At 38.6% G+C, this 26,120-nt stretch overlaps 1 protein-coding gene across 4 annotated transcripts; it reads right to left on the reverse strand.

Moving 5' to 3' along the window:
- Nucleotides 1-954: 954 nt before the first annotated feature.
- Nucleotides 955-26,120, reverse strand: LOC124184765. Of its 4 annotated transcripts, XR_006871255.1 has the most exons (7): nucleotides 25,980-26,120; nucleotides 25,736-25,873; nucleotides 25,586-25,640; nucleotides 13,890-14,086; nucleotides 3,436-3,506; nucleotides 1,530-2,204; nucleotides 955-1,420 (listed from the first exon to the last, which is right to left on the reverse strand). XR_006871255.1 is itself a non-coding variant. In XM_046574836.1 (6 exons), exons 3-6 carry the CDS (start codon nucleotides 25,626-25,628, stop codon nucleotides 2,012-2,014), a joined length of 504 nt encoding a protein of 167 aa, XP_046430792.1. In that variant the 5' UTR covers nucleotides 25,629-25,640; nucleotides 25,736-25,873; nucleotides 25,980-26,120; the 3' UTR covers nucleotides 955-2,011. The 4 variants fall into 4 exon arrangements, 2 of the variants coding, with proteins under 2 accessions (XP_046430792.1, XP_046430793.1); XM_046574836.1 differs by having other exon boundaries at nucleotides 955-2,204; XR_006871256.1 differs by lacking the exon at nucleotides 3,436-3,506 and having other exon boundaries at nucleotides 955-2,204.

The raw sequence follows: 26,120 nt of genomic DNA on the forward strand, positions 1-26,120 counted from the left end.
GGTACAAAATGAAAATCAGCTTTTTAGCTGTTACCGGAAAGTCTAGTATCCGTTACTATTCTTTCTCATTACGATCGCTGTTGCTATATTTTCACCGAAAATGGATCGACAATAGTACAAAATGGTTACGCGTACCTCGTTTTTCGCTATTCCAACAATATTGAAACAGTTTCTTTTTTTTAACGATACCTGTTTTTCTCAATTTTTCTATTTATTATAACAAATGAAATTTTTCTCGGTGTAGAATTAGTGAGCATGATGCGAAGGTCGATAAAATAGAAAGGAAAAAATGCTCAAAGAATCTCCTGCAGCATTGTTGTTTGTGCTAATAACAGTGAACATGTACGGAACAACGTCTCTACTCTGATATAAAAATTGCAAAACTAAACGAATTCGAACGACACACGCAATTGGTTAAATTATCGAGAATCTGAAGAAAGGTTTTACAATTATTGGAAGGTTCAAAATAATCATTAAACTTCGGTGTTTTATAGAACCGATTTTAATTTTTAATTATCAAACCTTTTCTGAAATTATCGATTCGAATTCGCTTACTTTTATTTCTATTACATAGTTTCATTGTCGGCACATGTTGTTTCATCTGTGTTCATCGTTATTGGCGTAAATAACATTGCTGTAGACTTTTTTAAACGGTTTTTTCCGGAGTAACCAGCGAGTGATGAAGGATTATAACAGAAGTCGACAGAAAAAAAAAATTTTTTGAACTCATATTCAAATAAATAAATTTTGATTCTATACATCAAATATTAATCACCGAAATCCTTATTTATTTCATATATAATATATAGTTTTAGTTTATCTTTTTTACGTTGATGAAGTTTGCTTTTGTAGAAACCAGAACGATATTACAGATTTTAAGAAAAATTATCTATCTATTCAAACTTAGAAATAACAAAAATTGCGTAAGTTTTTTCAGTAGTTTGTAAAGGCGTATTGAATTTTTACTACATTTTGAGCCGTCAAAGCCATCAGTTTTCTAAAATTTGCAGTTCTTGCACCAAAATGTTTGGAAGAGATTATAGAAACGGAATACAAAAAAAAAAAGAAAAAAAAAAACTCACCTCACGGAGAATCTCGTTTCGACATTACATCTGCATGCTTCGTATAATAATTCACCGGCAAATTTAGCGTGATTGAAAGCAGTCACCCTTAAAAGGAAACTGATGTATATAATATCAAAGGAAAAAATCCTCCATTACCCTAATTATTGTCAACAACTGCTGTGAACTTCTTGTGTTCCCGGAACATCTTTTTCATGTACTCCGCACGTAATGATATCGCCTTTTCAGATCCCTCGGTACGTTCTGCAGTCTTGAAGCAAAACATCAAAGGCGAAATTTTTCCATCGCCCTGATTACCGCCAACAACCTTTTCTCGATTTCTCCCCTGGCAACTTTTCCTTTGAACCCGACACCAACATGTTAAGCCGCGAGTGCGGAGTGTCACAATCACGGGATCACTTCGCGTCGTAACGTATCAAAGGAACAATTTCATCGCTTTCCACTTACCGGCGACGATTTTCACTCCGAATTTTACTTCCCATGAAATTTTCCATTCGAAATCTGAGCTTCCACGTTGACTTGTCTCATAAACCGAGTCTGATCGCTACAACCAAACGCGATTACTGCACCGATCGTTACAAATTTTTATTTATTTCATTCGGCGAATGTTGTTTAATTCCACCGTTAACAAACTTCTGGAATCAGTTGCACGGTTCAATAATTTTCTATTCCTATATGTTCAACTTACCAAGCCACGTGAAACAGCGTTGATCAATCGCAAGCTATAATCGATTTCAATCGCACCGAAACTGATCGACACTCTGAAAATATCCCAGTGATTCGATTCGTGCCGCACCACTCGGTATGTATTCCCGTATCAACTTCGCCCTTGTCAACCCGACTCGCCCCTCATTTCGCCCCCCGGAGCTGTGGCTCTCCAGCAGAGCGAGAGAACTCCGAAGATTGCTTAGACTGGGCTCCAGTTAGCGTTAATCTAATGGGCTTCGAGCCTGGCCCAGCTTTCGTCGCCTTTCTGCGAGGCTTTCAGGGATGCAGACGTCAAAATAGACATCAGATATTTCGCCATGTCGATCTTCGAAGATTCTTGGCTCTCCGTTTATCCGTCGCTTCCGGTTCACTACGTTGCGCATGTATTCATCATTATTAATCATGTCTTTTCTCCTGAAAAGAATTTCATAATTATTAGACACCAATCTTTCACAAACGTTCAAAATTTTTTTTACACGCTTTAAATGTGTATTACTTTGTCTCTGCAAATTTTTCTCACCATTCTGGAATTACTTTTCGGCCCTGTAGATTTGATGAAAAAAGTTATATATCTTCTAAATTCCCCGAGGAAATGTCAAATCTTAATCGTAATTTGATTATACTTGAAATTCTCTTCGTTTTTTTTTTTTTTTTTTACCGTACACGCGTTTGCAATGTTTCTCTAAACTTTATCTTACTCCTAACGTATTTCGATGTCAATTTTCATTTTACGGGTATCGCGAATTTCTGCAATGTAACGACCTGCATGCAGCGATACGTCGACCGAAAAAGGTTCCATTATTTCATTCTTCACACGGGAACCGCTCGGAAAAATCAGAGGGCTGTAAATGCGTGTCCGCAATTAAGTATACGTCGAGTCGGCGGTAACACGGGGGGTTAATAAATAAAGGTGGATTAATTAACTTGGATCCAACACCGCATATACAAAGGGCGGAAAAGCGTCGGAAAGGTTTCGAACTCTTTGTTTCGCCTTTCCGCACGCTGCTCAGCAGAGTAATTAATCCGGGATTAATGGCCGACCGAAAGAGAACGAATCGCACGCCGGTCGAAGACAATCACGTTCGATACCTGCCTACACCTTTTTCAAATCGACCGTTCCAAAGCCCTTTCACCCTTACGTTCCCTAACTGTATCACCCCAAACAGCCGAATCTGTTCCTCGAGAGCCGTTCGAGTTTCCATCGCGACCCCAGTCAAAATTGATTTCTCAATTACCCGAATGTAAACAGCTTCCAAACCCTTTAAAATTAAATACACTGCCGAGTTTGAGATAGGAATTGCGAGGTTCGAATTAACCAGAGGGATTCGAAATGATTCAAAGTACGACGAGCTAATTATGAACGTCATGTGGTTTTCACTCAGTGTCCTATTAGCAAAAGACGAACTTTTCTCCAATCAGCCTTATTCCATGGTCGTTGAAGACGAAGCGATCACCCTATATGTGGAAATTGTCTTTCCTTGTCAAAGGAAACTGCATTCCAATGTTTTACAATTAGACTGCTATCGTTGCCGTTTGTATTGCGAAGGATAACGATATCGGTCTGGCTCTCGAAACGGTTGTATAACGGCGATGAAACTGGCTCGATATTAAAATTCTTCAGAGACGAGAGACACGTTTCACTTACCCTCGTAAAGGATCTGAGGTAGCGGCTGCAGCCGTCAGGACGAGACGGAAACTAAAGATCTGGAAATTCGGCTGGAACATTCAAGGCGTAAACAAATTCCAGCGATTTATTAAACGGCAGGGAAAAGCGGGACGGAATAAGGAAAGGCATTTCGTCGCAGTGAACAATAAAATCCAGAGAACTGAGCTTCTCTTTAATTATATAGATGATAATAATCACTCGGTAGGTATAAATTCGTCGTTTCCTTGCTTAGCGGGAGTTATTTGCCACTTTACATGTTGACAGATTGTTTTTGTGTTAACGAAAAATTTAATTTCCGTGAAGTTGATTTCTCAAGCAAGATTTATCGAATTTCGGTCGAGTGATTAAGTTACGTGTAATAACTTGGCGAATTGTTTTAGCTAGCGGACATTTGCTCTCGAAAGACCCAGTATAGATTTTTCCTCAAATAAATTAAGCAATCAAACCTATATTTAATTATCGAATGTTTGTTACGCTTCGATAATATTGCGCAGACATGCTTAAACCGATTTTATGGTAGAAAAATTCTCTTTGAATTTTATTCGCGTGTAATACAGAGATGATCCGAAGAAGCATGAAACTGATGCCCCCTTCGCAATTTATTCCCAAGGAAAAGCTCCGAGCTTAGTTCTTTATACAGCCGCATTGCAGACAACTCGAGTTACAGGCGGGTCATTAAAGTTGCCGACAAATCCTTTAAATTTTCACCCAGTGCTCAAGAGCTACACGCGCTCCGCAGAGTAAAATAAACGGAATTACTACGGAATGTTCATATTACTTTAGACAAGGCAAATCGCGGCTGTAATGCTGCCGACGTTATACGGCGGGAATGCAAGCACAGCTTTTCGACGACGGGAAATAATGACAAGAGGAAAGGCTGCAGTAATCAATAAACAAGGATTATAACGATAATTCATGTGGGTATAAATAATTAATTGTAATCACGCCATTTTTTTCTTTGTTTGTTTTTTTTTTCTTCTCTTCTACTTTGTAATAAAAGATCCTTGGGTTAAATAATTTAGTCTTTTTTCTGTATTTCATATCAACTAAAGTAATCTTGCAAGTATTAAAATACTGCACAGAGTAAGAGGATTGGATATTAATAAAATACAGATGATAAATTCTGATATAATAATAACGTAGTGATTATAATGTTACGTAATGGGCGATACGGGGAAAGAGGGTTGACTCAAATGTTACGGTTTGTTACGAGGGTCAAACCCCCACCCTTAAACAAATTTACGTAATATTCTAACGCTCCCTAATGAGTTTGGTATGCTATCTGAATTACGCACGATGGTTAGCTTTAAATCATACTGAATTCCATTTTTAACGAGAAGTGGGAACGAAATGATCATTACCAACGATGAAAATAAAGTTTTGTTCGCCACAAATTTTGGAAGTATAATATTGTATTATACTGTAGTCATAAAAATCGTGGAAATTTCAAGATACGAAAAACAAACATAAGTGGAATGGACAGTTTGAAGGATCAGAGAAAAATACATTTCTTCGAAGTTGACAAGATTTATTATCCTAGAGTTTGTTTGAAGTACTTGAAAATTGATCTTCGGAGCGTGGAAGATTCGGAGACAGTTTTGACACTCAAAGTTACTTGATATGCTCCCAACTAGATCCTATTGCAAACCGCTAATCAAAGTTGAATATTCTCAGAAGTTTGGGTCAATCACGAGAAACTTGTACCAATGGTGTCAGCTAAGCCTTCACGCTAATGGACCGAGGAGCTTTCCTAGTGATGCCAAGGCGAGACCCTGACGTTTCTAAATTCGTAGTGTGACCGACAAGTAATATTCGCCAAGTCCAACTCTTACGAAGTTTCAGCCGCTGTTAACATTCAGAAGTTAATTCTCGTCTTCTACCACGAATTGAATTCTTAAAACCGTGATAAATGATGGCTAAGGGTGAAGAAACAATCTTTAAAAAATTTTTAAGGTCAATGGTCGGAGGAAAAGAATTTGGAGGACTTGGAATGAACTTACGATGCTTGCGAAAAAAAGTTTGAAGATATTCGGACAAATTCTTTGCTAACTTTGGTGCTTTCCTAATGAGCTTCGAAGTTTTCCGAAAACTTCTTGAATTCTTGGTAAGTTTCAACGTCATATCAAATATTCTTTTCAATGCCGTTGATAAATTTTGCAAGTATTCACAATTTGATTAAGAAAAATTTGAATCATTTGGAAAATTATTATTAATTAATAGTAAACACGATCTTTTTTTTTCGCTTTTCTGTAAAAGAGTGGTAAGTGAAGTGAAGAAAAAGCGACGAATTCTCAAAATGAAATCTGCATGCAACGAAACTAAAACATTGGTCTTCTTTCTCCCAATTTTTATCAGCTGTTTCTCACAGTTTCTTGCAATCGACGTCATACCTGATCTGGAATAATTTTCGGCATAAATAATTGCCCGAGATTAATGTTTAAGTAAATAGCCTTAACATAGCTCGCAAGGAAATTTCTGGGTCCGATCAAAAGCGGTCTTAATAGCTTCGAGCGGGGCCTCAAAGTCAGAGGTGAAATCTCTAGAATCCCGTAACCACCGAAACTCTCTGGTAAGTAAATATTTCCTTAGCAGAGACCAAGCGCCAATCCGTCACAAATTTACGTCTTTGTGCAGAATTGTTTGGCATTTCGACTGTTTACCTACCTGAGGGCCAAGTGCTTCAACGGTCGTCTATGCTTTTCCCTGATTATACCAGCTATTCGTATCGGTAATAAACGACAAAAATTACACCGAGAATTAAGATTACGGTAAAGATAATTATTATCATCCGCCAAACATCGGACGGTAAAAGTCTGTCACGTGTGTACATTGGTTAGAAGATCGTCAAAAGTTTCACACTGTAATAATAGTAATATACTTTTATTACATATTATTACAGCTTCTGCGCTTCGGATTGAGATGGAGCCTGGGGAATAGAATCAAGATTATTCCCGTTCCCCGACTCACTTAGGTCAATTCATTCTCAATTTCATCTCATCGTAACGGCAGCTGAACCCCTACGTAAAAGAACGTGGGTCCCACACATCATAAGCCACTGTTCATTGGATAGCGATTCGATATTGAATAACTTTTATACCTATGTATACCAGAACGGCGTAAAATGAGCTTTAATGTGTTTTTCTGATGGTAGAAGTAGAAACTTTGCCAAGCTGTAATTGCCGAATACCGATTTCGAGGTGCGTCATCTTGGTTTTCATCTCGATTTTGCGCACAATTTCGACGAGATTGACGAAAGTGCGAATGGTTAAAGCCAAAACCGTACCCCTACACGAATACCGTGAAGCTTTTTCTGGGGTACCGAAGTGATCCTATCGGCGTCAGGAGTGGATTCAGGCTGTCGTTTTACTCCTCCAAAGGCTGGCAGCGTGTTTGTTCTTCTCCCCGAAGATGAGCCCCGATTTTAACGCAATTTGCATCTGAACGGCACGGCGTATGAATAGAGCGATAGAAGTCGTCGTTATGCAAGAGAGCTAGGCGACGGTCTGCGGGGTTAACAAGGTCGGGCTATCCTGCCGGCCATCTTGCACCGGCGTGGTTAATTAAAATAGAAGCCGAAAGGGGAGGGGGTTAGGCGTCGCCCTATTATCGTCGTTATTATCATTATCGTCGTTAATATCGTCCCCTCGGTGCTGTTTGCAGGGAGTCCCTCCCTCCATTTCCATCCCTGTGTTGTCAAAAGTGCCGCAGCGTGCTTCTCGAGCCGCGTACGAAGGTGTCGATTTAATATGAGGCAATTAAGTCCGTTCACTCGGAAGACTTTAAGTGCCTTGTTATCTTGCCTGACCAAGTAATGACAATTCGAGTCCCTCGGCTATGGGCTCGGTATCACCTCATTCTTTTTCGCTGAACTTCCCCGATCGACGTCCAATTGCATTGACGTTATTCGGTCAGGCGAAACGACACCGCGTTTTCTTGGTCCCTTGGTCTTTCGGTGTTCAGGAATGTCGGAACTTAGAATTTTCCCAATAACTTGGGAAGGTAAACGTGACATCTACGCGCATTCTACAAATTTAATTCAAGATCGATAGAAAATTACTCAGGTTCACTGGACTTACATTATTACTTATAATTTTAACGCTTGAAGTTGTCGCGAGTTTTTCTTCCGCGTTCCGTCATCGTGTGTCAAAAGTGTAAGAACTGAAGATTTGGAATTTAGTCAAGTTAAAAGTATTTTGTCAGGATTTTAGAGGTCTTCTCTTGCAATTATGTTTTTTAATTTGATGCCAATGTTCAAGTTGCGACATTGAAACCCCAGAACGGAAGATAAGAAATAAGTCCATATAGTACGGTAACTCACTATCATCACTTACGCTTTCTATCCACTATTTCAAGTTTTACAATTTCGAAGTTAAATTTGAGATGATGTCAAAAAATTCTAACACCTATTCGAAATACGTTTGCCCGTGTGATTTTGTCGGTTCAAATGAAAATTTAATTATCTTTGTACCAAAAGCTGTGTCAACTCAAGAAGTAAACATTTTGCAGATGAGGCAATTGGCTCACTTATTCATAAAAAGGTGGTAATAAGATTCTCAAAAAAGTTATCCAAAGTGCAATCAGTATTACGAAGTCAGAGTATGAATGTACAAGAATTCTCAAACTTTGTTTCGAAGCTGTGAAACTTTTGGAATACTGCATAATACATGTATTCGGATGAAAATTGAACAGATTCTTCGACAATAAACTTGTAAATAATTAGCTTTCAAAAGTTCACAAAATGTTGGCGAAAGGTTCTCATAATTAATATCAACAATCGAATATTTTATTCCGGGGGTTTCGAGAATCATCGTCATATCGAGGGCAGAGAATTCTACTTTTTATTCTATTATATATATTCGAGCTTATAAAATTCAGATATCCGAGTTCCTGTGCGACTGCTGTACCACTTGCATCAGTGCAGTGCGGTTTGCATATCCCAAGGCGTTCTCAATTGTCTCAATTCGCGCTTGGAAAAGAATTTCGGTATAGTCGCGAATTAAGGTCGACGTAACATTAAAGAATTCAAATATAACGGGATTCACTTACAATCAAAAAAATGTCAAGATAAATTAAATCAATGAATCGAATGTCGCCTCAACGGATTTTATCGTGTGGTATTAGATCCGGAGAAATTTCAATCCTTGACTATTTTGAATTTTTACGAAAATCGATACATACACTTTTCGGACAGTATGAATACGAGCTTTGTGTCTGTAATTGGAAAATCAAGTACGTTTTACTATCCTGCTTCATTGTGATTAATCGTACTATATTTTCTTCTAGCTGCTTCGATAAATTGATATTGGTAGAACAAAAAATTGATTTCAACGTTTCATTTACCTGACAAAATCTAGTAAACTAAATAAAAAGATTGAATGTTACAATGACCAGAAATCTTAGCATTGACAACTACGATTACACCAAACAGTTCTTCGTATCACGTTTGCTTCGAATCGCAATGATACTTAAACGATTACGCTATAACGTTACCCATTTTGCAAGAATTTTGTAGTAACGTACAACAAATAAAATTTATCTCACAAGTGTACAACGTATATATATGTATATATCGATCAACGGACTACTGCGTCGATGGTGTTATTGGCATCAGAAGGGAATGGCAGGAACGTTTTGTTGACTGCACAAATATTACAGACGGCGCCGTGTGTCAGAGGCGAGAACGAGGGAAAAAGATAAGGGCTGAGAGTGCGACAGATGCGGAGGTTCTGAGTTATCGATTACTTTATACAGACCGGGGGGGCTGCAGGGAATGAGGTCCTTTAACAACCTTCGGATGTCGTTTCACAAAGACATCCTATTACATCTGCTTTCGCGTTTTACTACCGAGCAGGTATCGATCGTTTTACTCTTCGCTGGATCTTCGAGAAATTGATTACACCTGCAGGAGCGGCTAACCATGTGGACAGAAAATATTTATCGGTTTTTCGAGATTAATTCGCGAGGGGGAAAATTAATGCGAACGATAATAAATGCTTCGCGTGTTGATAGCGGAGAATTTCTTTGTAACCGGAATTACAACTTGTTTAATGCCGTTAACCATGCACGCAGGTATTTTTTATATACTTTATGGATCATCAGCGTATTCGAGAATTTTCTTTCAATAACGATGTTGCGTGGTCCGGTGAATGATGGAGTAGCGAGACATGTTCGTTATATTTACAATTGCAAAGGAGAAAAAAGAAAGTACTTTTTAATTACTGAAAAGAGGAACAGCAGCTTCACCGATGTAATGAAAAAAAACATTCAACGATTTTCTAATAGTTTCGATACAACTGATTTGACATTGATCGTCGTCAATTTTAGTTTCGCAATGTCATGAAAACGTAGTAAAAATCGTATATAAACTGTGCATCGATTTTATTTCCTGATATTTCAGACTTTCTGCTCGGACAAATCGATACACTTATTTCACTTCAGCACTCCTGCTGATGGGGATTTTTTTCCCTCGTCTCTCTAGTCTCGCAAAGCAACAATTCGCTACTTTTTCGCAAGGGGTGGAGAGGCAATCGCATTGCTTCGCAACAAAGACACCACGCGCTAAGCAATATTCACCCTCCGCAAATACTTTTGTAATGGTAATTCTTTCGCGGAGTTGAAATTAGAGGGAACATGTGTGACCGAGTGAGTGTGCACGGGGTTGTATGCGCACCCCATATTTATAAAGACCGTGATGCGGGAAAAGCACGACCATAGTTGTAGATTATCATCGCCGGAGTTTCCGACTCAGAGCACAAAGTACAGAGTATTTTTTCTTATTATTCAAAGATGATAATCCACTGTGAATAAATTTATTACAATTGTCAATGCTGATAAATTGGTAAACTTGCCGGGTTACCCAATTTAGTTGCTAATATATAAGGGCCAAGGGTGGCATGGTTGGAGTTCCGAGTTTGAAAAATCTCGAAAGCGCCTAATTCCGTATTATTTCGTTGCGAAACTTGAAGTAAAGAAATCAAACTTTGACGGAACAATAAAGTTTCGAATGGTTAGAAACTCGACGATTCAAAATTTGGCAATGCAAGATTCCGAAAATCTAAGTTTTGATAAATTCCGGTTCTTAAAATATATTCACACAGAGTAGTTTACTCAATGAGTGGGTGTGAAAAATCAGAATGAACACGATTCCGAACGTAAAAATATCGAAAATCCAAGATAAAGAAATTTCAAAGTGGTGAAATTTCTCCAAGCCAGAAATTGACAGCACTGAAAACCCTGGATCATTCAGAATTTTCACGATTCAGATTTTTTAATTTTCTCATTTTCGCACTTTCAGAACTGTGACTTGTTGGAATTACGCTCTTTTGGCATTTCGTCTCTTCGGGATTTTGCCACTGAGAGACTTTGAACGTCGGATTTCGGACCATTCGAAACTTTAATGTTTCCTCAAAGTTTGATTTCTTTACTTCAAGTGTCGGTAACAAAAAATTCAGAATTCGGTGCTTTCGGATCTTTTCTAATTCGAAATTTCAACCTTGACCCGGCTAAGGGCAAATATATTTACGTGTATAAAACAGGAATTACTGGCAATTTTGCAAGGGCGCATTATTTCCGAAACTTTATAACGCACCGCGTCGTCTGCCTTGAATTTTTCAGAATTCGAGCTGATGCATTCAGGTACGCGCATACTTATTATACATTATTCAGTAACCTTACCTCGAGCTATTCATGGGCCATGTAACTACTGGGAACAACCGTGCCTGACATGCCACTTGGGCGATATGCATCATCCAGCTGATGCGATTTCGCATCAAGCGTATAAGGGAACAACGCTTATCTTTCGCCACTCGCCAAGACTCTGGCCTGTGGATTTTTCACTTCAACTTTCGAAATCATCGGAAATTTATCAAAAACGAGATATTTTTTTCGAAATGACAAGCTCTCAAGAAGCACTCGAAAGAAATATCTTTTCGGGAACCTTGATCCTCTTGATTGGGTACCGTGCGTTGAATGCGATCGAGCTCAAGGGTCAACGATTATACCGAATCGCTGGGCACATTTTGTTAGCTGTCACTTCCAGGGGTAATCTTTCTGGGAATGCTGAGGTATATTCTTGGGGCAAAATTCACGCAAATTGCGTACTGGAATAATATAATTAATGAGGTATTGAGGTGTTGAATAGTCTCTTAATTAGAGAGAATGCTTCAAAGTCGCATCCCGGACCCTCGTTTGCTCGGATTCATGTTTAAAGCCGCAACTTGTGCGAAAATTGAGCACTAGCGTGAACCGCATCTCACACTGAGAAAACTTCCATTTGTTACAGTAACTAGAAAAATTCAGTAAAACAGGTGTCGTTAAAAAAATTGCACAAGCATTAAATTTTCTCAACATTTACAAGAAAATATAGTAACGGTAATCGTAATGAGAAAGACTGGTAACGGATACTAGACTTTCCGATAACAGCTACAAAACTAATTTCCATTCTGTACCGGAAACTAGATTTTTCGATTGTGGTAAAAAATGAAAATAGTTAAGGACTGAGCGGTAACCGAAACTAAAAATTTCTCTTATAATTAGTGCATACCGCTGCTTGCAAAACGAGCTTACAGTGTGTGCTGATTCGTTGCGAAAATACAAAAGTTCATGATACGCAAAATTATGAAAAATCTGAAAATAACGAGTTGTAATTTTTTTTTCTTTTGTTTTGATTTGAGAGAGAGTCGCTTATCGTACTTGATAATTTTTTTTCAATATCATTGTTTCTTCCTCATGTTAAAAAGTTTGTTACCTGTTTGAGGAAAATATTTTAGATCTACATCACCACGCAAGCAACTCATGCTTATAACCTTCGTACACATGCCGCAGGTATGTTAACACGGAAAGTTAGGAAGCCAACTCGTGTTTAAGTCAAATGTTAACAAGTCTGTTCAAAGGCGGCATATTATTGCTTGAATACGGAGTACTATATTTGTTTTCCATAGTTAATAAATTCGGTGCTGCATATGAAGAACTGTGAAGATGAATAATGAGTAAATTGCAATTTAAAGAATTTGTTTTATATGTTTTGACAAATTTAACGAAATTTATTTCTGGAGTAAATTACTTATCCAATTCTCAAATCTACGCTCATGGACTTTTTGATGATAAATTTATGGTTCATTCCTCGGATCGGTTTGATATTCAATGTTGAACTGGTATAAAGATATCGCGTGTCTTCAATTTCAACGTTTTTGAACGTATTCTCGTATTTTTTGCGTAAGTACAAAGGGGAAAAATTACGCCTTTTTACTTTTACGCGTGGTAAAAGGACGTATAATAGTGCCAATACCATTAGACAAGCGATCTAGTTTTCAACGATTTTTTTATTCTAAAAATTTAGCTCACCCGAAGCTTTCATAACTCTCTGATTTTTGGGATTCACGGTTTGCAGACTTTTGAAACTTTAAAATCGCCGAAAGTTACAGAGTTGCCGAGAAAATGACGAAAATTGTATCGAAAAGTATTATACAACTTTATACGAATATGGAATTCGACAGGCAACCATCTCGAATAGGTTTCTCCCAGTTTCCCTAAAGGTCTGGTGTCATTTTATGATAAATTTACTCTTTCAAAAGTTATTTCAGGTAAAAGAATATGAATATAAATAAAGTTACTTGTATAATAATATAAAATTAACATAATATAAATTACAATATAAGAACCTTAAATAACTTTTGAAAGAGTAAACTTATCATAAAATGATACGAGACTTTTTTTGTAGAGCATTCAATTCCCTAAAAAAATATGTCTGAATTTTACGTACGACGCATCGTTAGCTAGTTATAAAAATCAGAAGGAGCAAAAACCATTTTTCCCGTGTTATTCTTATGGAAACTAAAAAAGTGGGAGGCGCAACATTTTAACGTTAATACTAATAGCTCAAATTTTCACCAACGAATTTTTATACCTAAATAAAACTTATGAACCTGTTTCCAAAAAGACCAAGAAAATGAAAAAATTCTCTTCTTCAGACACACCGTCGACATATTCACCGCAACAGATGTAAAATCCACCATCCATCATTTTCCGTGTAATAATTCGATAAATCGTCAAACTACGATCATCTCGTAATAAAATGAATAAAAAAATATCAATTTTGGTCCAACCAGCCTCCTCAAATTTCTTCGAACGTCCATCGACGCTGTCCGACGAATAAAATCCACGCCCTTACAAGCATGGTATTTCTAATGACGTAGTGAAAATTCGCTTCTGCAGCGTCAGTCAAAAGGCGGAGGTGTTATTACTCGGATGATCGGCATAGGGCGGCACGAGCCACGCACCCTCATCGTGCAGGGTATAACAATGGCTCCCTCCGAACGACTAGCGATGAAAACTAGTATCCCCATACCCGTTGACCATAATAGAGTATAGCTCGGGTTCGGTTTTCGGTTCCATGGTGTTCGGGTGTGCAGTGTCTACGGTGTGTAGGTACTCACCATGTATACCGACACGCGCTCGACGCCGTCTCCCACAACGGGAGCCGATTTCCTCACCCCATGGGATCGGCAGCTGCGCCCTTCCTCGCCGCCATCTGCCATGTCACACACATGCTCTCTCTTGGCGCAACACACGTGCGGGGGTTCCCAGCTTTCGCTAAGCCCCGTTAAGTACAGTGTGCTCCCGAAGTTTCCATCTACAAACAAAGATCATCGTTATCCTGGCCGGACTTTTCGTGGGATTGTTTAGAAGCCTCGAATCTCGGGTCAAGGTCGCCTCGAACTCTCGTCTTCTTCTTTTCGAGACGAATTATTCTCACGATATACTTCGAGATATATCCTGAATTTTTAACTCATGGTTTCTCTGTTTTCAGAGAAGAAAGGGTTATTTTATGGAAATCACTCGACTCAACTTTTCATTTTCACTGGATCTCGACGTTTCAAGATTTATATTACGTATGTATGCGTGTGTGCGTTCAATTTTTTTGTCCGACGACATCTCGAGAACGAGTTACCGAATTTTGATGATTTTGAAAAAGACTAATAACGTTTGGATTTTTATCAACATTGACATTTCGAGATTTGATAGGGGGCTGATCACGAATCTGAGGTGACATTTGCGAATCCAAAATGGCGAGTCAAATGCAGAGGAAGAAAAAATCTAAGAAATTTCGGCTTTTGGTAGAAATTGGGAGGCGGAGGTTTTTTGAGTTACTGATAACGAATCCAAGGTCAGACTTCAAAAATTTGTAATAGTAAATCCATTATAATGGTTTAAAATTTTTTAAAAATCCTTATATTTTGAATCTGAGCTTATCATTTTTTTAGAATCTCTGCAAAATTGTATCTGCAAGTCTGTTTCGAAATGTTCGAGTCATTTTTTACAGAATGTATTCTCAATATTTTTATTTATTCGATGGTTATCTATATTCGTTCACCTCTTTGATAATACAGGTGTTTCGTTAATTCGTACATCATGTAAGTGAAAAAACAGGAACGATGTAAAATTGTTCGGAGCCAATCATCAAATCATAGCTACTACAAACATTTCTGACTGCCACTTTACTTTATTACTCTTACGTATGATGTGTAGTCCAATCCCAAGAATCTCATCAAATTTTTTGAAGCGAAGATATTATTTTCCTGACTGAGCTCGAATTTATCCTGAGACACATATTTGGAAATCATTGTATCGTTGAGCCACTATTTCCAAAACTAAAGGCAAAACGCAAAAAATTTCCCGCGTCACAAGGTTATACATTTTCGAAGAACAATTACTGCAATTTTTATGCAGCAACCGTTACCGTGAAAATTGTGTGTTCAAATTGGACGTTTTAATTTATAAAGGTTAGCGAAAATTGCTACAACATCAAAACCACGATCACGAAAGTGAAAGCGTCATCTCTGGGAAAATATGGAAACATATCCTGTTGAATATTTTACAACGATCGAAAACTTTTGCACCTTAATGAATACTGTAACGGAGTTTTCGTTTTCATGGAATAACGATCAATGGATATGGCTACAAATGGATCAGTCGATCCGAAACCAGCTAAAAATGGTTTGACGAATCCTCCCGTCAGTTGTCGCGACAGAATTGAAATCCTGTCACAATAACTACAAGGATAAAAAGTGGGTCGTGCGGGATACGAGTAAACGAGAAGCTCTCGAAGGCTCGAAGCAAAACGAAAAGGCGCCATCGGGAGCAATTTCGGAAAAGGAGTGAGGCCTCGAAGAGGCGGACGATCGGTTCGAGGGCTTCGTTAAGGGGTCCTGCAGCGGAACGGATTCCTCGTCTGGGTTAGAAGTAACCATTCAGAATGTGTCTGATGAGGCAGCTGTGGCTTCCTGGCCCGAGGCACCCGGCGCAGCTGCCCATCCATGGTTCGAGGGTCTCTCGTCAGCTGTGCCTCCGACATACGCGTGCCGCTTTTTCACCTGAGTTTCGCAGGGGCCCAAGTGCTTGTTATAATTTTTAACGGCTCTTCCAAGTGCTTCCGGTAGCGTCGAAGCGGCCTCTGCAACCGTCGGGGCCGGGCAATAAAACACTCGCTCTACTCTACCTACTACACGGGTAACAACAACCCCTGTATAAGGGATAGTTTCACGATCCTCGAATTGCCTTTTCATAAGTTTTTTTTAAGCTTCTCTTTACGCCTCGATACTCCGACGAGTGATTCGATCGGGCCTCTCTTACCGTGCCGAGTATTTCGCAATTTTGTAAACTAATTTACTTCGAAGACGGATTAATGATTCTTCGTTTTGTTTGCGATTCTGGGATAGATTCTCTCGAGGTGTTTTAATATTATCAATTAACAAACAAATATTGGCTGTCGATTATAGCGAGAGAAATTTTTGTCCGATAATTTGAACGGATGTCATTTGATTCGACACAAAAAAAAAAAAAGTCCTCGGGTTATTATTTAACCTGTGTTTCAGGGTGAAAGCACGTTTATACTTGAATTAATGAAACGTCTCTTTCTCGTAAAATATTTTTAGAACAGTTTGTTTATTCAGATCGGTAAAAATCTTTAATTTGTACACGTATGCTAAGGAAAACTGACTTAGGAGCTAGTTGACGTTTCGTGAAAATTTTCAAAATCTTCGTTAAATACGTGATAATCACTGAAACATCGGAAAGTATACAAAATTTCGTGTCATATTTTAAAACGAAACGAAATTTTTTTCTGAAACTCGTGTATACCTAATTCTAAAATAAAAAAATCTAGTTTGTAATACGAAAAACTACCCTAATTTTCATTTCTCTCCAGAGAATTTCGATCAGAGCATTCTACGCGGTTATACACCTTGGGTAAGAAAAAAACCCTAGATATTTCAGGGTGCCGCGGTTCGATTTCCACTAATTAATCGTAACTCCCCGAAGCGTTATCATCGGGGGTCGGATGAAATAGTGGCATACACGCCGCAGTCTAAGTAATCTACGTTTGATCGCAAATTGGAAATATGAGTGGACAAATGCCAGCTCGAGCCGCGGTGCCGAGGCAGGCACAATAACGTAGGATTTATACGAATATCGGGCGTTGATCCCCTGCGGCTGTGCGGCCAGCTGCGATTTCTGTAAACGTTGTTAAATAAAAATGTATCGAGCCCCCGTCGCGTCGACTCTGTTGGGAAAACCCCGCGGTGTACTTTCCACGGATGAAAAACAGAACGCGAAGACAGAACCAAGTTTCCAGCATTATTATGCGGAAAGTTGCGAACATTTTTCGGGAATAATGGAAATTGATCGACAATTACTCAGCCAGGGTAAGCCATGTAAGCATCGCAGCTGGAAGTTCCCATTGAATTTCACCCTTTTGTCCGCTTCGCGCAATTTTCCCTTTCAACGACATGTCCTCAAAATTGCGTCCTGCACTTCGCGCGAAGGATCAACGGCTGTATTCAGGTCTCGTCCGAAGTTTGAAAGACAAATTATTGCGTTGAAACGAGGAATTCGGAACGTTTTTTTAACGAGCAACGAACTAGGAAGAATCGGGAAATTATTCTCTGTTAAAATGCGCGTTTTATAATACACAGAAACACACGCGGACTTGGTTCAACGTAACAGCGATAATATACCGGCATTTTTGCTCGATTAAAATTACAATGTAAACCTCCACGCTTGAGCCCATCAACCCATCATGCTTACGCGTTAAATTCGTTGCGATAAATTGTGGTTATAATATACCGTGCATAAAGCGACGCTTCCGTTGGTGCTTCCTACCTTTTTTTCTTTCCGTTCTTAAGAGCAGAATATATGCATGTAGGCTTCTCTTGCAAACAAGCTAGCGGATTATACTTACTTAGTGAAAACATGGTGTTCTCTACATTGAGAAAAATTTCATTTGTTACAGTAACTAGAAAAATTGAGTAAAACATGTATCGATAAAAAAACTGTTTAAATATTGTTGGAATTACGAAAAACGAGGTGCGCGTAATCATTTCGCGCTATTGTTGATCCGTTTTTGGTAATTGCAACGCAAGATCAGTTTTTTCGGTTTGCTCTACTTTTTTAATTAAGTAAGGCTTTAACATCGATTTATTGTTGCACAAGCATTAAATTTTCGCAACAGTTGCAAGAAAATATAGCAACAGTGATCGTAATGAAAAAGAATAGTAACGGATACTAGACTTTCCGGTAACAGGTAGAAAACTAATTTTCATTATTTCCTTCTTAGCGAACGATATTCCCACAAAACGCAAGATTCTCATTCAAGTTAAAAAAGGAAATATAATTTAATACTCTTTAATACGGATACGTTCTACCGGACGATTCGAGTCGTCGGAGATAATGAAATTTTCCGTAATTAATTTCGAACCCCTTTCCCCGTACTTGCAACAGGCACGAAATGATCGCTCTCCGATTGGGGAACATCATTGATCGACGGTTCGATCGCTCGATCAACGTGACCCAATAAACCGGGTGGCTCGGATACGCCAGGGGCGTACGAAATTAAGAGGGGCGTCTCCCCGCGAAGGGGGTGAAGGGTGTCGGCCGGTCTTCGGGGCCCCGAGTAAATAACAAAGGCGACTAGCAGCCGACCACGTGTCCGCCATGGGAATATAATCCGGAGCCGCGGCCGCCACGTGCCGGCCACAAACCGGGTGTCCCAATAAAAGAAGAGCGGGGCCTCCTTTGTCTGAATATATCTGTTTCGTTTATCGACTTGCAGGGGATGCAGGGAGCTAGAGCGAATAAATTTTGCTTAGAAAAACTCTCCCCTTTCATCCTCCCCTTCACTCCCCGTGCAAAAAGTAAATGCTGCTTTTTTATTTTCACGTGCAGAGGGAGGCTCGAATGATGGCGCACGTGGCTTGCAGCGCGCGTGCCATTTGTATAATGCATTACGACCCAACTCAAGCAGCAGTGAACTTTCCGCCATGTTATCGCTTCGCTGCAGTTTTGCAATAATAGCTTTTTTTTTATGTACTTTTTTTCACGTTATTTTCTCCATTTTTCAACCTCATTGATTCAAGTCTGGTTTCTACACGTGAGAAACATCGCTCCTGGACGGATCTTGTTTTTTCTTTTTTTATTTACACATTTTTATGGTGGAAATTTGTACGCTTATTTCTAGAATTATTAATTTTTTCACACCTTGATCATTAGTTCCGGTAATTTAAACGATCTAGACCTTCTGTAATTCTCTGCGAAATAAACAATGAGTTTGTATCCTTACAGGAGTTTTGAATTTCTTTTGGACCTTGTTAAACTCTTTCTGATCTGCATCAAAGTTGTTTCTCTTTCCCTGTTTTCTTTTTTTTTCTTTTCTCTCTCGCGAAATTCACGCAATTTCCTCTTAAATTTCATTTAACAAAAAAAAAAAAAAAACAACAATTTCTTCCCATTTGCAGCAAAATTCAAAGCTCAATCCTTCCGTTTAATGATAAATGATGATCTAAAAGAATACCTCCAGTGGCTTTAAGGAATTCCCCTGAGAAAAGCCCGACCGTCGACAAATCATCTCTTTTAAGCTATATTTGCCTCATGCCGTAAAGAAACAGGCATGAAAAGTGCTGCTCGACAGGGAATATAAATTGGAACGGAATGTATTACACAAAAACATGGTAGAGTGAATAAAGTACCGAAGACATGCTGAAGCATAAAATTCCTGTACAACGAAGACGAGACAGCGGTAAATTAAAAGTGGCAATATTCTTCTGTTTAATCTTACAGGCGTCAGAGCTGGCAAAACAATAAATAAAACAAAATAAAATAATAATAATTGAAAGTGGTGAAAAACAATGGGAAAAAAAATCGGGCTCATCATGGGCGCGGTCTTGCAATGTTTGGAAAAGAAAATACAGTTCTTGACAATTTTAAAAAAGGTCCGTTTCAAAATCACTCTTAACATTTGTAAATAATTAATCAGTTGAATGAGAAATCTAAAAAAATTCAGGTTCCTGTTTCAGAGTTGCGACAATTGCAGAGAATTTTTTTAACTAAATGAAAAATGGTGAGGGTTAGACGTTGGTTCGGTTCGAATGGAATTCCCCGTATATATGCATATATTATATGTATCTATCCGCGCCAGCTGTTGTGCAAACTAAACTTGATTTGAACGGATCAAATACTCGTCGGTTAAACCCCCTCGGAAATGGGGTTGGCTGCACTCCACGGGACAAGAGCGACCATTTCTGCAGGTTTCGGTGCCAACGCGAAGCTTCAGCCCCCGAACAATCATGCGATCGTCGCATTATAACCGAAAAATATGCGTCCATGTGGCGCGCATGTGTGCAAGCCGCATAATTCGTTAACTATGTTTCTAGACTCCTGGTACCTCGCCAGTAAACCCTAACCAGAGGCATTCGTCGATCGAAATCGGTGACACATAAGTTGTTGGAAGTAAAGGTTACGTGTATCGATCCGTCTCTCCGAGCATCATATTTCATTTTACGTCGCGGTACATCGACGTGCGAAAAAAAGGAGGAGGAGAATTTTTTATTTCAGTAGTAATCAAAAAATTTCATCAGATCAATATTTGGATCAATTATTGTCTAACTAGATTGATCAGGTTCGAAGGTCGTTTAAATTTTTACGAACTAAAATTACGTATACGTGCAGTTAGAGGATTTTTTACTCTTGAAACAGCTGCTAAGAAACAATGTATCGATAAGTTTTATAGTTAATGATGAAAAACTCACCAGAGATTTTTGTCAGATTGTTCCCAGTCACATTGCAATTTCAGATTTGATAACACTTTCGTAAACTTTCTTCTCCTGCAGATTTTCTCAATTGTTTCTTCGAGGCACGAATATCACGCGGAGGAATAAAAAGAATAGCCGATAATTAGTTCGAGTAATTCGGTAGCTGATAAATGAAAAACAGTTTCGTAAGTTGAATTGTTACTAATTTAAGTCGAACAGTCCGTACGTATAACGTATAACAATACATCGGTATGATGAAACGATAATGAAGGAAGTTGCGAATGCCAGAGGGACCTTAAGCTTACGGCTCAAGTGTTACGTAGGAGAACCAAGGAGCTCGAGAGTTATAAGGTGACGCCTCAAGCCCGGCGAACTTGGCGTAGAGTTTCTGGGATTAAATTGCTGTCGAGCAGAGCTCAGCTTTCTTCTAATTGAATGCCGGAAGTAACTATAAGTGTTTGGGATCAACGGTCGGATTCTCCTGTTAAGGGCTGTAGCGATGGGGTTAAGGGGGAAGTGCGGCAAATGGGAAACTTGATAGCCTCGTTTCACCGAATGTCAAATCTTCCCGCTAATCACCTGCTCGTCTTCTCGCGCGAAACAAATTCCGCGGCTGTTGCGAATCGGTTGGATCCGAGGGGCGAAAATCACACCGAAAAATTTTTCGTCCGGAATTGGACATGTCCGACTGAATTACGGCCAAACGTTGGGACGAAACAAGTCAGGAATTACATATTGACCGGAAAAAAAAAAGAAAAAATTCCAACTTTGCTGGGTACGCACATTATCGCTGAAATAAATCATGGAACGGTTAAATAAATCCAGGGTAGAAAGTATTATACATATTTGTACGTTAGGAACAAAGTTATGTTTGATAAATGGGGAAAACTCAGATTTAGATTGTAATTTATTTTTGTTAAAAATTTCATTTTTATGAATCGCGAGTTTGATACTTCAACTTTGGGAACGAATGAATTCAGGCATTCAGAAATTCGGTTCAGTTTAACAATCGCATCAAAGAGTAATCAGCGATTCGTTGATGATTACTTTTGAAAGAAAATTAATGTCAACATTACGGAAAACTTTACATGAAAAATTGTTTTTCGCAAGACAATTTGCATATAATTTGTGTGAAGGATTAACGAGATTTATCCGCTTTTCTTAGATTTCTAAGCTTGACAAATTCAAATCAATCCTACTCTAAACTTCAGATATTATACGAAAACCATGATCCAGAAATATGAAATTCAAAAATTAACAGACACTTTAAATAAAATTTGAAAATGAATTCGATACTGAACGACGAGTGAGTCGAAAACACCGCACGTCGTAAACCAAAGCGTGGTGAATTTACAGTCTTTGATTTTTCCGAGGCAAAAGCAAAGGGCCGAATTAATTTCTGTTTCCAAAAATCTCCCCAACAGATTCCCGTCGTTTCGTTGTTGCTTTTTCCATCAAATCGCGATTAACGGCAAAACTGCCGATCCACACGAGCAAGAGTGTATCGCTCGAAACGATCAGTGACGCAAGGAGTGAAACCTGGAAGGAGGAATATTATCCTCCCGGTGTGTTACGTCCGAATTGAGACCGCATAATAGCCGGATGTGGTTTGTGCGTTGTTATAATTATCACGCGAGATGTTACAATGTGCTGCTGATTTTACTGTCGGATAAATATACGTATACATACCTACATAGAATATACTCGTATATCATATATATATATATATATATATATATATATATATATATGTACCTGTATATACAACACTACCGGCCAAAAGTTTGGGTACACAAGTCGAAATTTCTTGCCGCATTAAAAGTTAGATAGCGGACTCAAAAATAAAGATAATCAAACGTTTCAAGCGGCGTTTTAAGGAAGAAAAATTTACCTTCATGTTGCTTTTTTAGAAAAATCTCTAGTATTTTTTTAGAATGAACAAAAATCGAACGAAAGCTTCTAAAAAACGGAAATGCGAGTTTTAAAGTGCTTTTCGAGTTTACCGTAGAAAAAATTGATGAAATGTATACGTGTATATATTTACATATGTATTGTACACAAGGTAAAAACTTTTCCAGGCAGCCCGTAAACACGAAATTCATGCTCGAGTAATATTACGGTCGCCGCTTGTAGACCGTAGAAGTGTGCAAATGTTGCGTAAGCGCGGATAAAATAATAACAAATACAAGCATCCATGCGAATCGAGTTCAGATATATATATATATATATATATATATATATATATAATCTATTTAAGCAGTTTGCATACGTGCGAAATAGGTTATTTAACTAGTTTTTATAGACGCTTGACAGGTATTCCGCGAAACTTGATACGTATTGGCAAATGTTAAATATCAATACGAGACACTGATCGGTCCGTCATCTTGATAAACTAATGCCAAATTCTCAAGATCAAATGCCTAATGGTTATTACACGTGATGGTGAGATTAGGTTATTGGGATTTTTTTAGATTTCTCATTATTATTTTGTTTCAGATTTGTTTTGAATTTATTTTAATTACATTACATTAATATGTAGAGTAAAAAAATTCACCGAGTAACTCAAAGATCAATAATTATTTTGCTTATTGAAATGTTTCTTTTACGTAATCGTTACCTAACTTTTTGAAAGCAGTTTTATTATTTTTTTCGACACATGCTCTTTCTTCGTTTGAACTACCGAATGAATAACTTTATTTATTCGTAAATAATTGAAACACAACAAAGTATTCAAAATTCGCAAATGTTTATAACCTGGTCTCAAACCTCGAACAGACGTGTTATTTTTTTGTACATCGGGATTAACGAAGTATTCTGAGTATTTAAATTGGCTCGAAGTAACACAATTTCTCCTGAAAGTAAAAAATAAAAATGAATTCTCGGAACTGTTATAAATTACGTATGATAATTATTCCAATCCATAATCCGTGGCCATTATTCAAAATCCGACGCATCAAGTTTCGCGACGAAATGGAATTCGAGCTGATGTTTGTAAACCGAGATGGTTAATTATTCAATAATTTCAATCAACATTGCAAACTCTGCTGTCTGTTTCAGAGAAAGGCGTTATGGCTGCTGCTATTCATCATCCATTTTCGACATTTCGCTGTCGTGTCAATCGTGAGTCATGAATAGACAGAGCCGGCCGTTGCCTGAGGGATTTCACAAGTGGTCCGGAAGCTGATTTAACGAAACAAATACCGGGTGTTGGAGAATCCTAGGCGTGAGTGAAACATTTCGGCAGCTCAGAGATCCGCAAATAAATTTACCAATAAACTTTTCCCGCTAAAGTGAACACGGAATTTTTCCGAAGGGAAACGAGTGCTGAATTTTTTACACCAGGAATCAAAAACTCTTGAGATAATAAAAAGAAAGAAAAACAATTTTCTCGGTTTATTTAGCCAGATAATTTCCAACACGTGTTTCTGCAACGTTAGTGAAGGAAAATTATCCACAATTGAATCATGATCGGTAATTCGGTTCTACGTTACAAATGCTTGCGTTTTACACCTAATTCTGGCGTAGTCACTTCCTTCTTCTCGGTAAATAAATATTCATTAGGACCGGCGATGGGTTGGGTAAAACGAATTACGCACCTCGTCGAGTACCGCAATTCATCTCTCTTACAAGCCGGAATCGCATGATGTGGTTGAAAAAATTTCAAATTCACAAAGACCCGGTGTTACCTTTTATATTCGATTAGTTAAATTCTTCGCGACACTTATATTACAACTTGTTTAACTGAAATCGGATTTGAACTGCGCGGCAGATAATCGATTCGTGAAAATAGCCAGGAAAAATATTGCGTATTAGTCGAAAATCTATTAGCAGCATGACTAAACGAGAACGTTACATTTCCAAATTTCGATTAACGGAATATAACTGGCATTTCACGTTTCGTAATATCCGAGTTAAAGCAAACCGCAATTCGAATTCCGCGCGCTTTTGGCCACGGGTATATAGACGATTCTGCGCTATCTCAAATCTCCGGGGAACTTAGCCAGCGACCCAGGGGGCCTCGTTAATTCCCGAGATTTATTCGAGCGGTTTCCGTGGCGGTTGACGTATTTGTGTTGCGACTATTTGAAGGAGAGCTGAGGTTTAGAAATATCTTTAAACATGTGTGTTTAATACGTTACACCCGGAAGAAAACGAGTTATTTGAATACGAAACTGCCCAAGAATTTCTTTGCGTCAAAGAAATGTTGATTCTTCGTTAATAAAAAGTGTTCAAAGAAATAGGAAAAACTTATTTATAATTTATTTAAATTTGTTTAAAAGAAAAATCTACTGCAACACATCTAATTGGTCACAAGATGAATGTGATCTATACATTGTTCTGTTTCACTGATCCTTGTAACGATCGGTAAAGCAGGGATTAAATTTATCGATGTAATTTCATTGCCAGTTCACCGATTTATGCTATCCAAAACTGCAGCTCGGAACAGTAAATAAATTCATGGTTTTCTTAAAGTTTCCGTGTCCTTTGAGAGTTTTTTTCATATCTATGGGTGAATTTGTATCGTTTATATTTACACGTAAAATTTTCGATTAAATGGAGACTTCAAAAATAAATATGGCGCCACTTGTGGCGTTTCAGGGGAGTTTAGAACGGATGGACTGTTACAATAGCTTTAACTAAATAATTCACGTGCGACGATGAATTCTCTATTAATTGATATTAGTTATAAACCACTCGCTCGCTAAAGCTCGCTCGGGGTCGGATTTAAGCGGTGTAAGCGGTTTTTGTGCTCGTGCGTTCGCTTACTCGTCGTCAGTGTTTTACCAAATTACATAGTTGTAGAGGAGACTGGGACACGATGACTCGACAAAAAATTCTGTTATTTGCCTCAAAGTATACAGAATGAACACTGTCTTTGTCCACGTGATTTTTTCTATATAATGCTACAACTCACGTTTACACATAAAAATGCCATAAAACAATCAGCTAAGTGCTGACAGATTTGAAACAATACGCACAGCAATTTTAGCTCTAATTCAACGACGTTATTGTCATGTATTCCTGTGTATACAATCCCAACCACTCACCAATTGCAATTTGTTGATCCTGGTCGTTCGGTTTTTTTCCCATTTAAAATGTTATCTGAAGCATGCATATTGGGTTGGTAGTACGAAACACGACGTTTTCAATAATCAAACTTGTAAACTTGAAAATTAGTCCGAAAGGTCAAAACTCACCAGGTCAAGGACCTGGACAGCCAGAACCACGGAGCGCTGGTCCTGGAAGTTGAGTTTCACCAGGAAGTGGACCTGGAACGCAGAAACTACGCAGCGCTGGGTCAAAAGTCGCCAGGTAAAGAACCTGGACAGCCAGAACTACGGAAAATTAATCGTGAAGGTCAAAAGTCACTAGGTCAAGGACCTGGACAGCTAGAACTACGGAGCGCTTGTCCTGGAAGTCAAGTTTCATAAGGTAGCGTACCTGGAGCGCAGAAAATATGGAGCGCTTGACCTGAAAGTCGAGTTCCACCAGGTAGCAGATTTGGAGCGCAGAAACTACGGAGCGCTTGTCCTGGAACTCGAGTTGCACCAGAAAGCGCACCCGGAACGCAGGATCCAGGAG

This window comes from Neodiprion fabricii, chromosome 6 (assembly GCF_021155785.1).
Source record: "Neodiprion fabricii isolate iyNeoFabr1 chromosome 6, iyNeoFabr1.1, whole genome shotgun sequence".
In the NCBI taxonomy this organism is placed as follows: domain Eukaryota; kingdom Metazoa; phylum Arthropoda; class Insecta; order Hymenoptera; family Diprionidae; genus Neodiprion; species Neodiprion fabricii.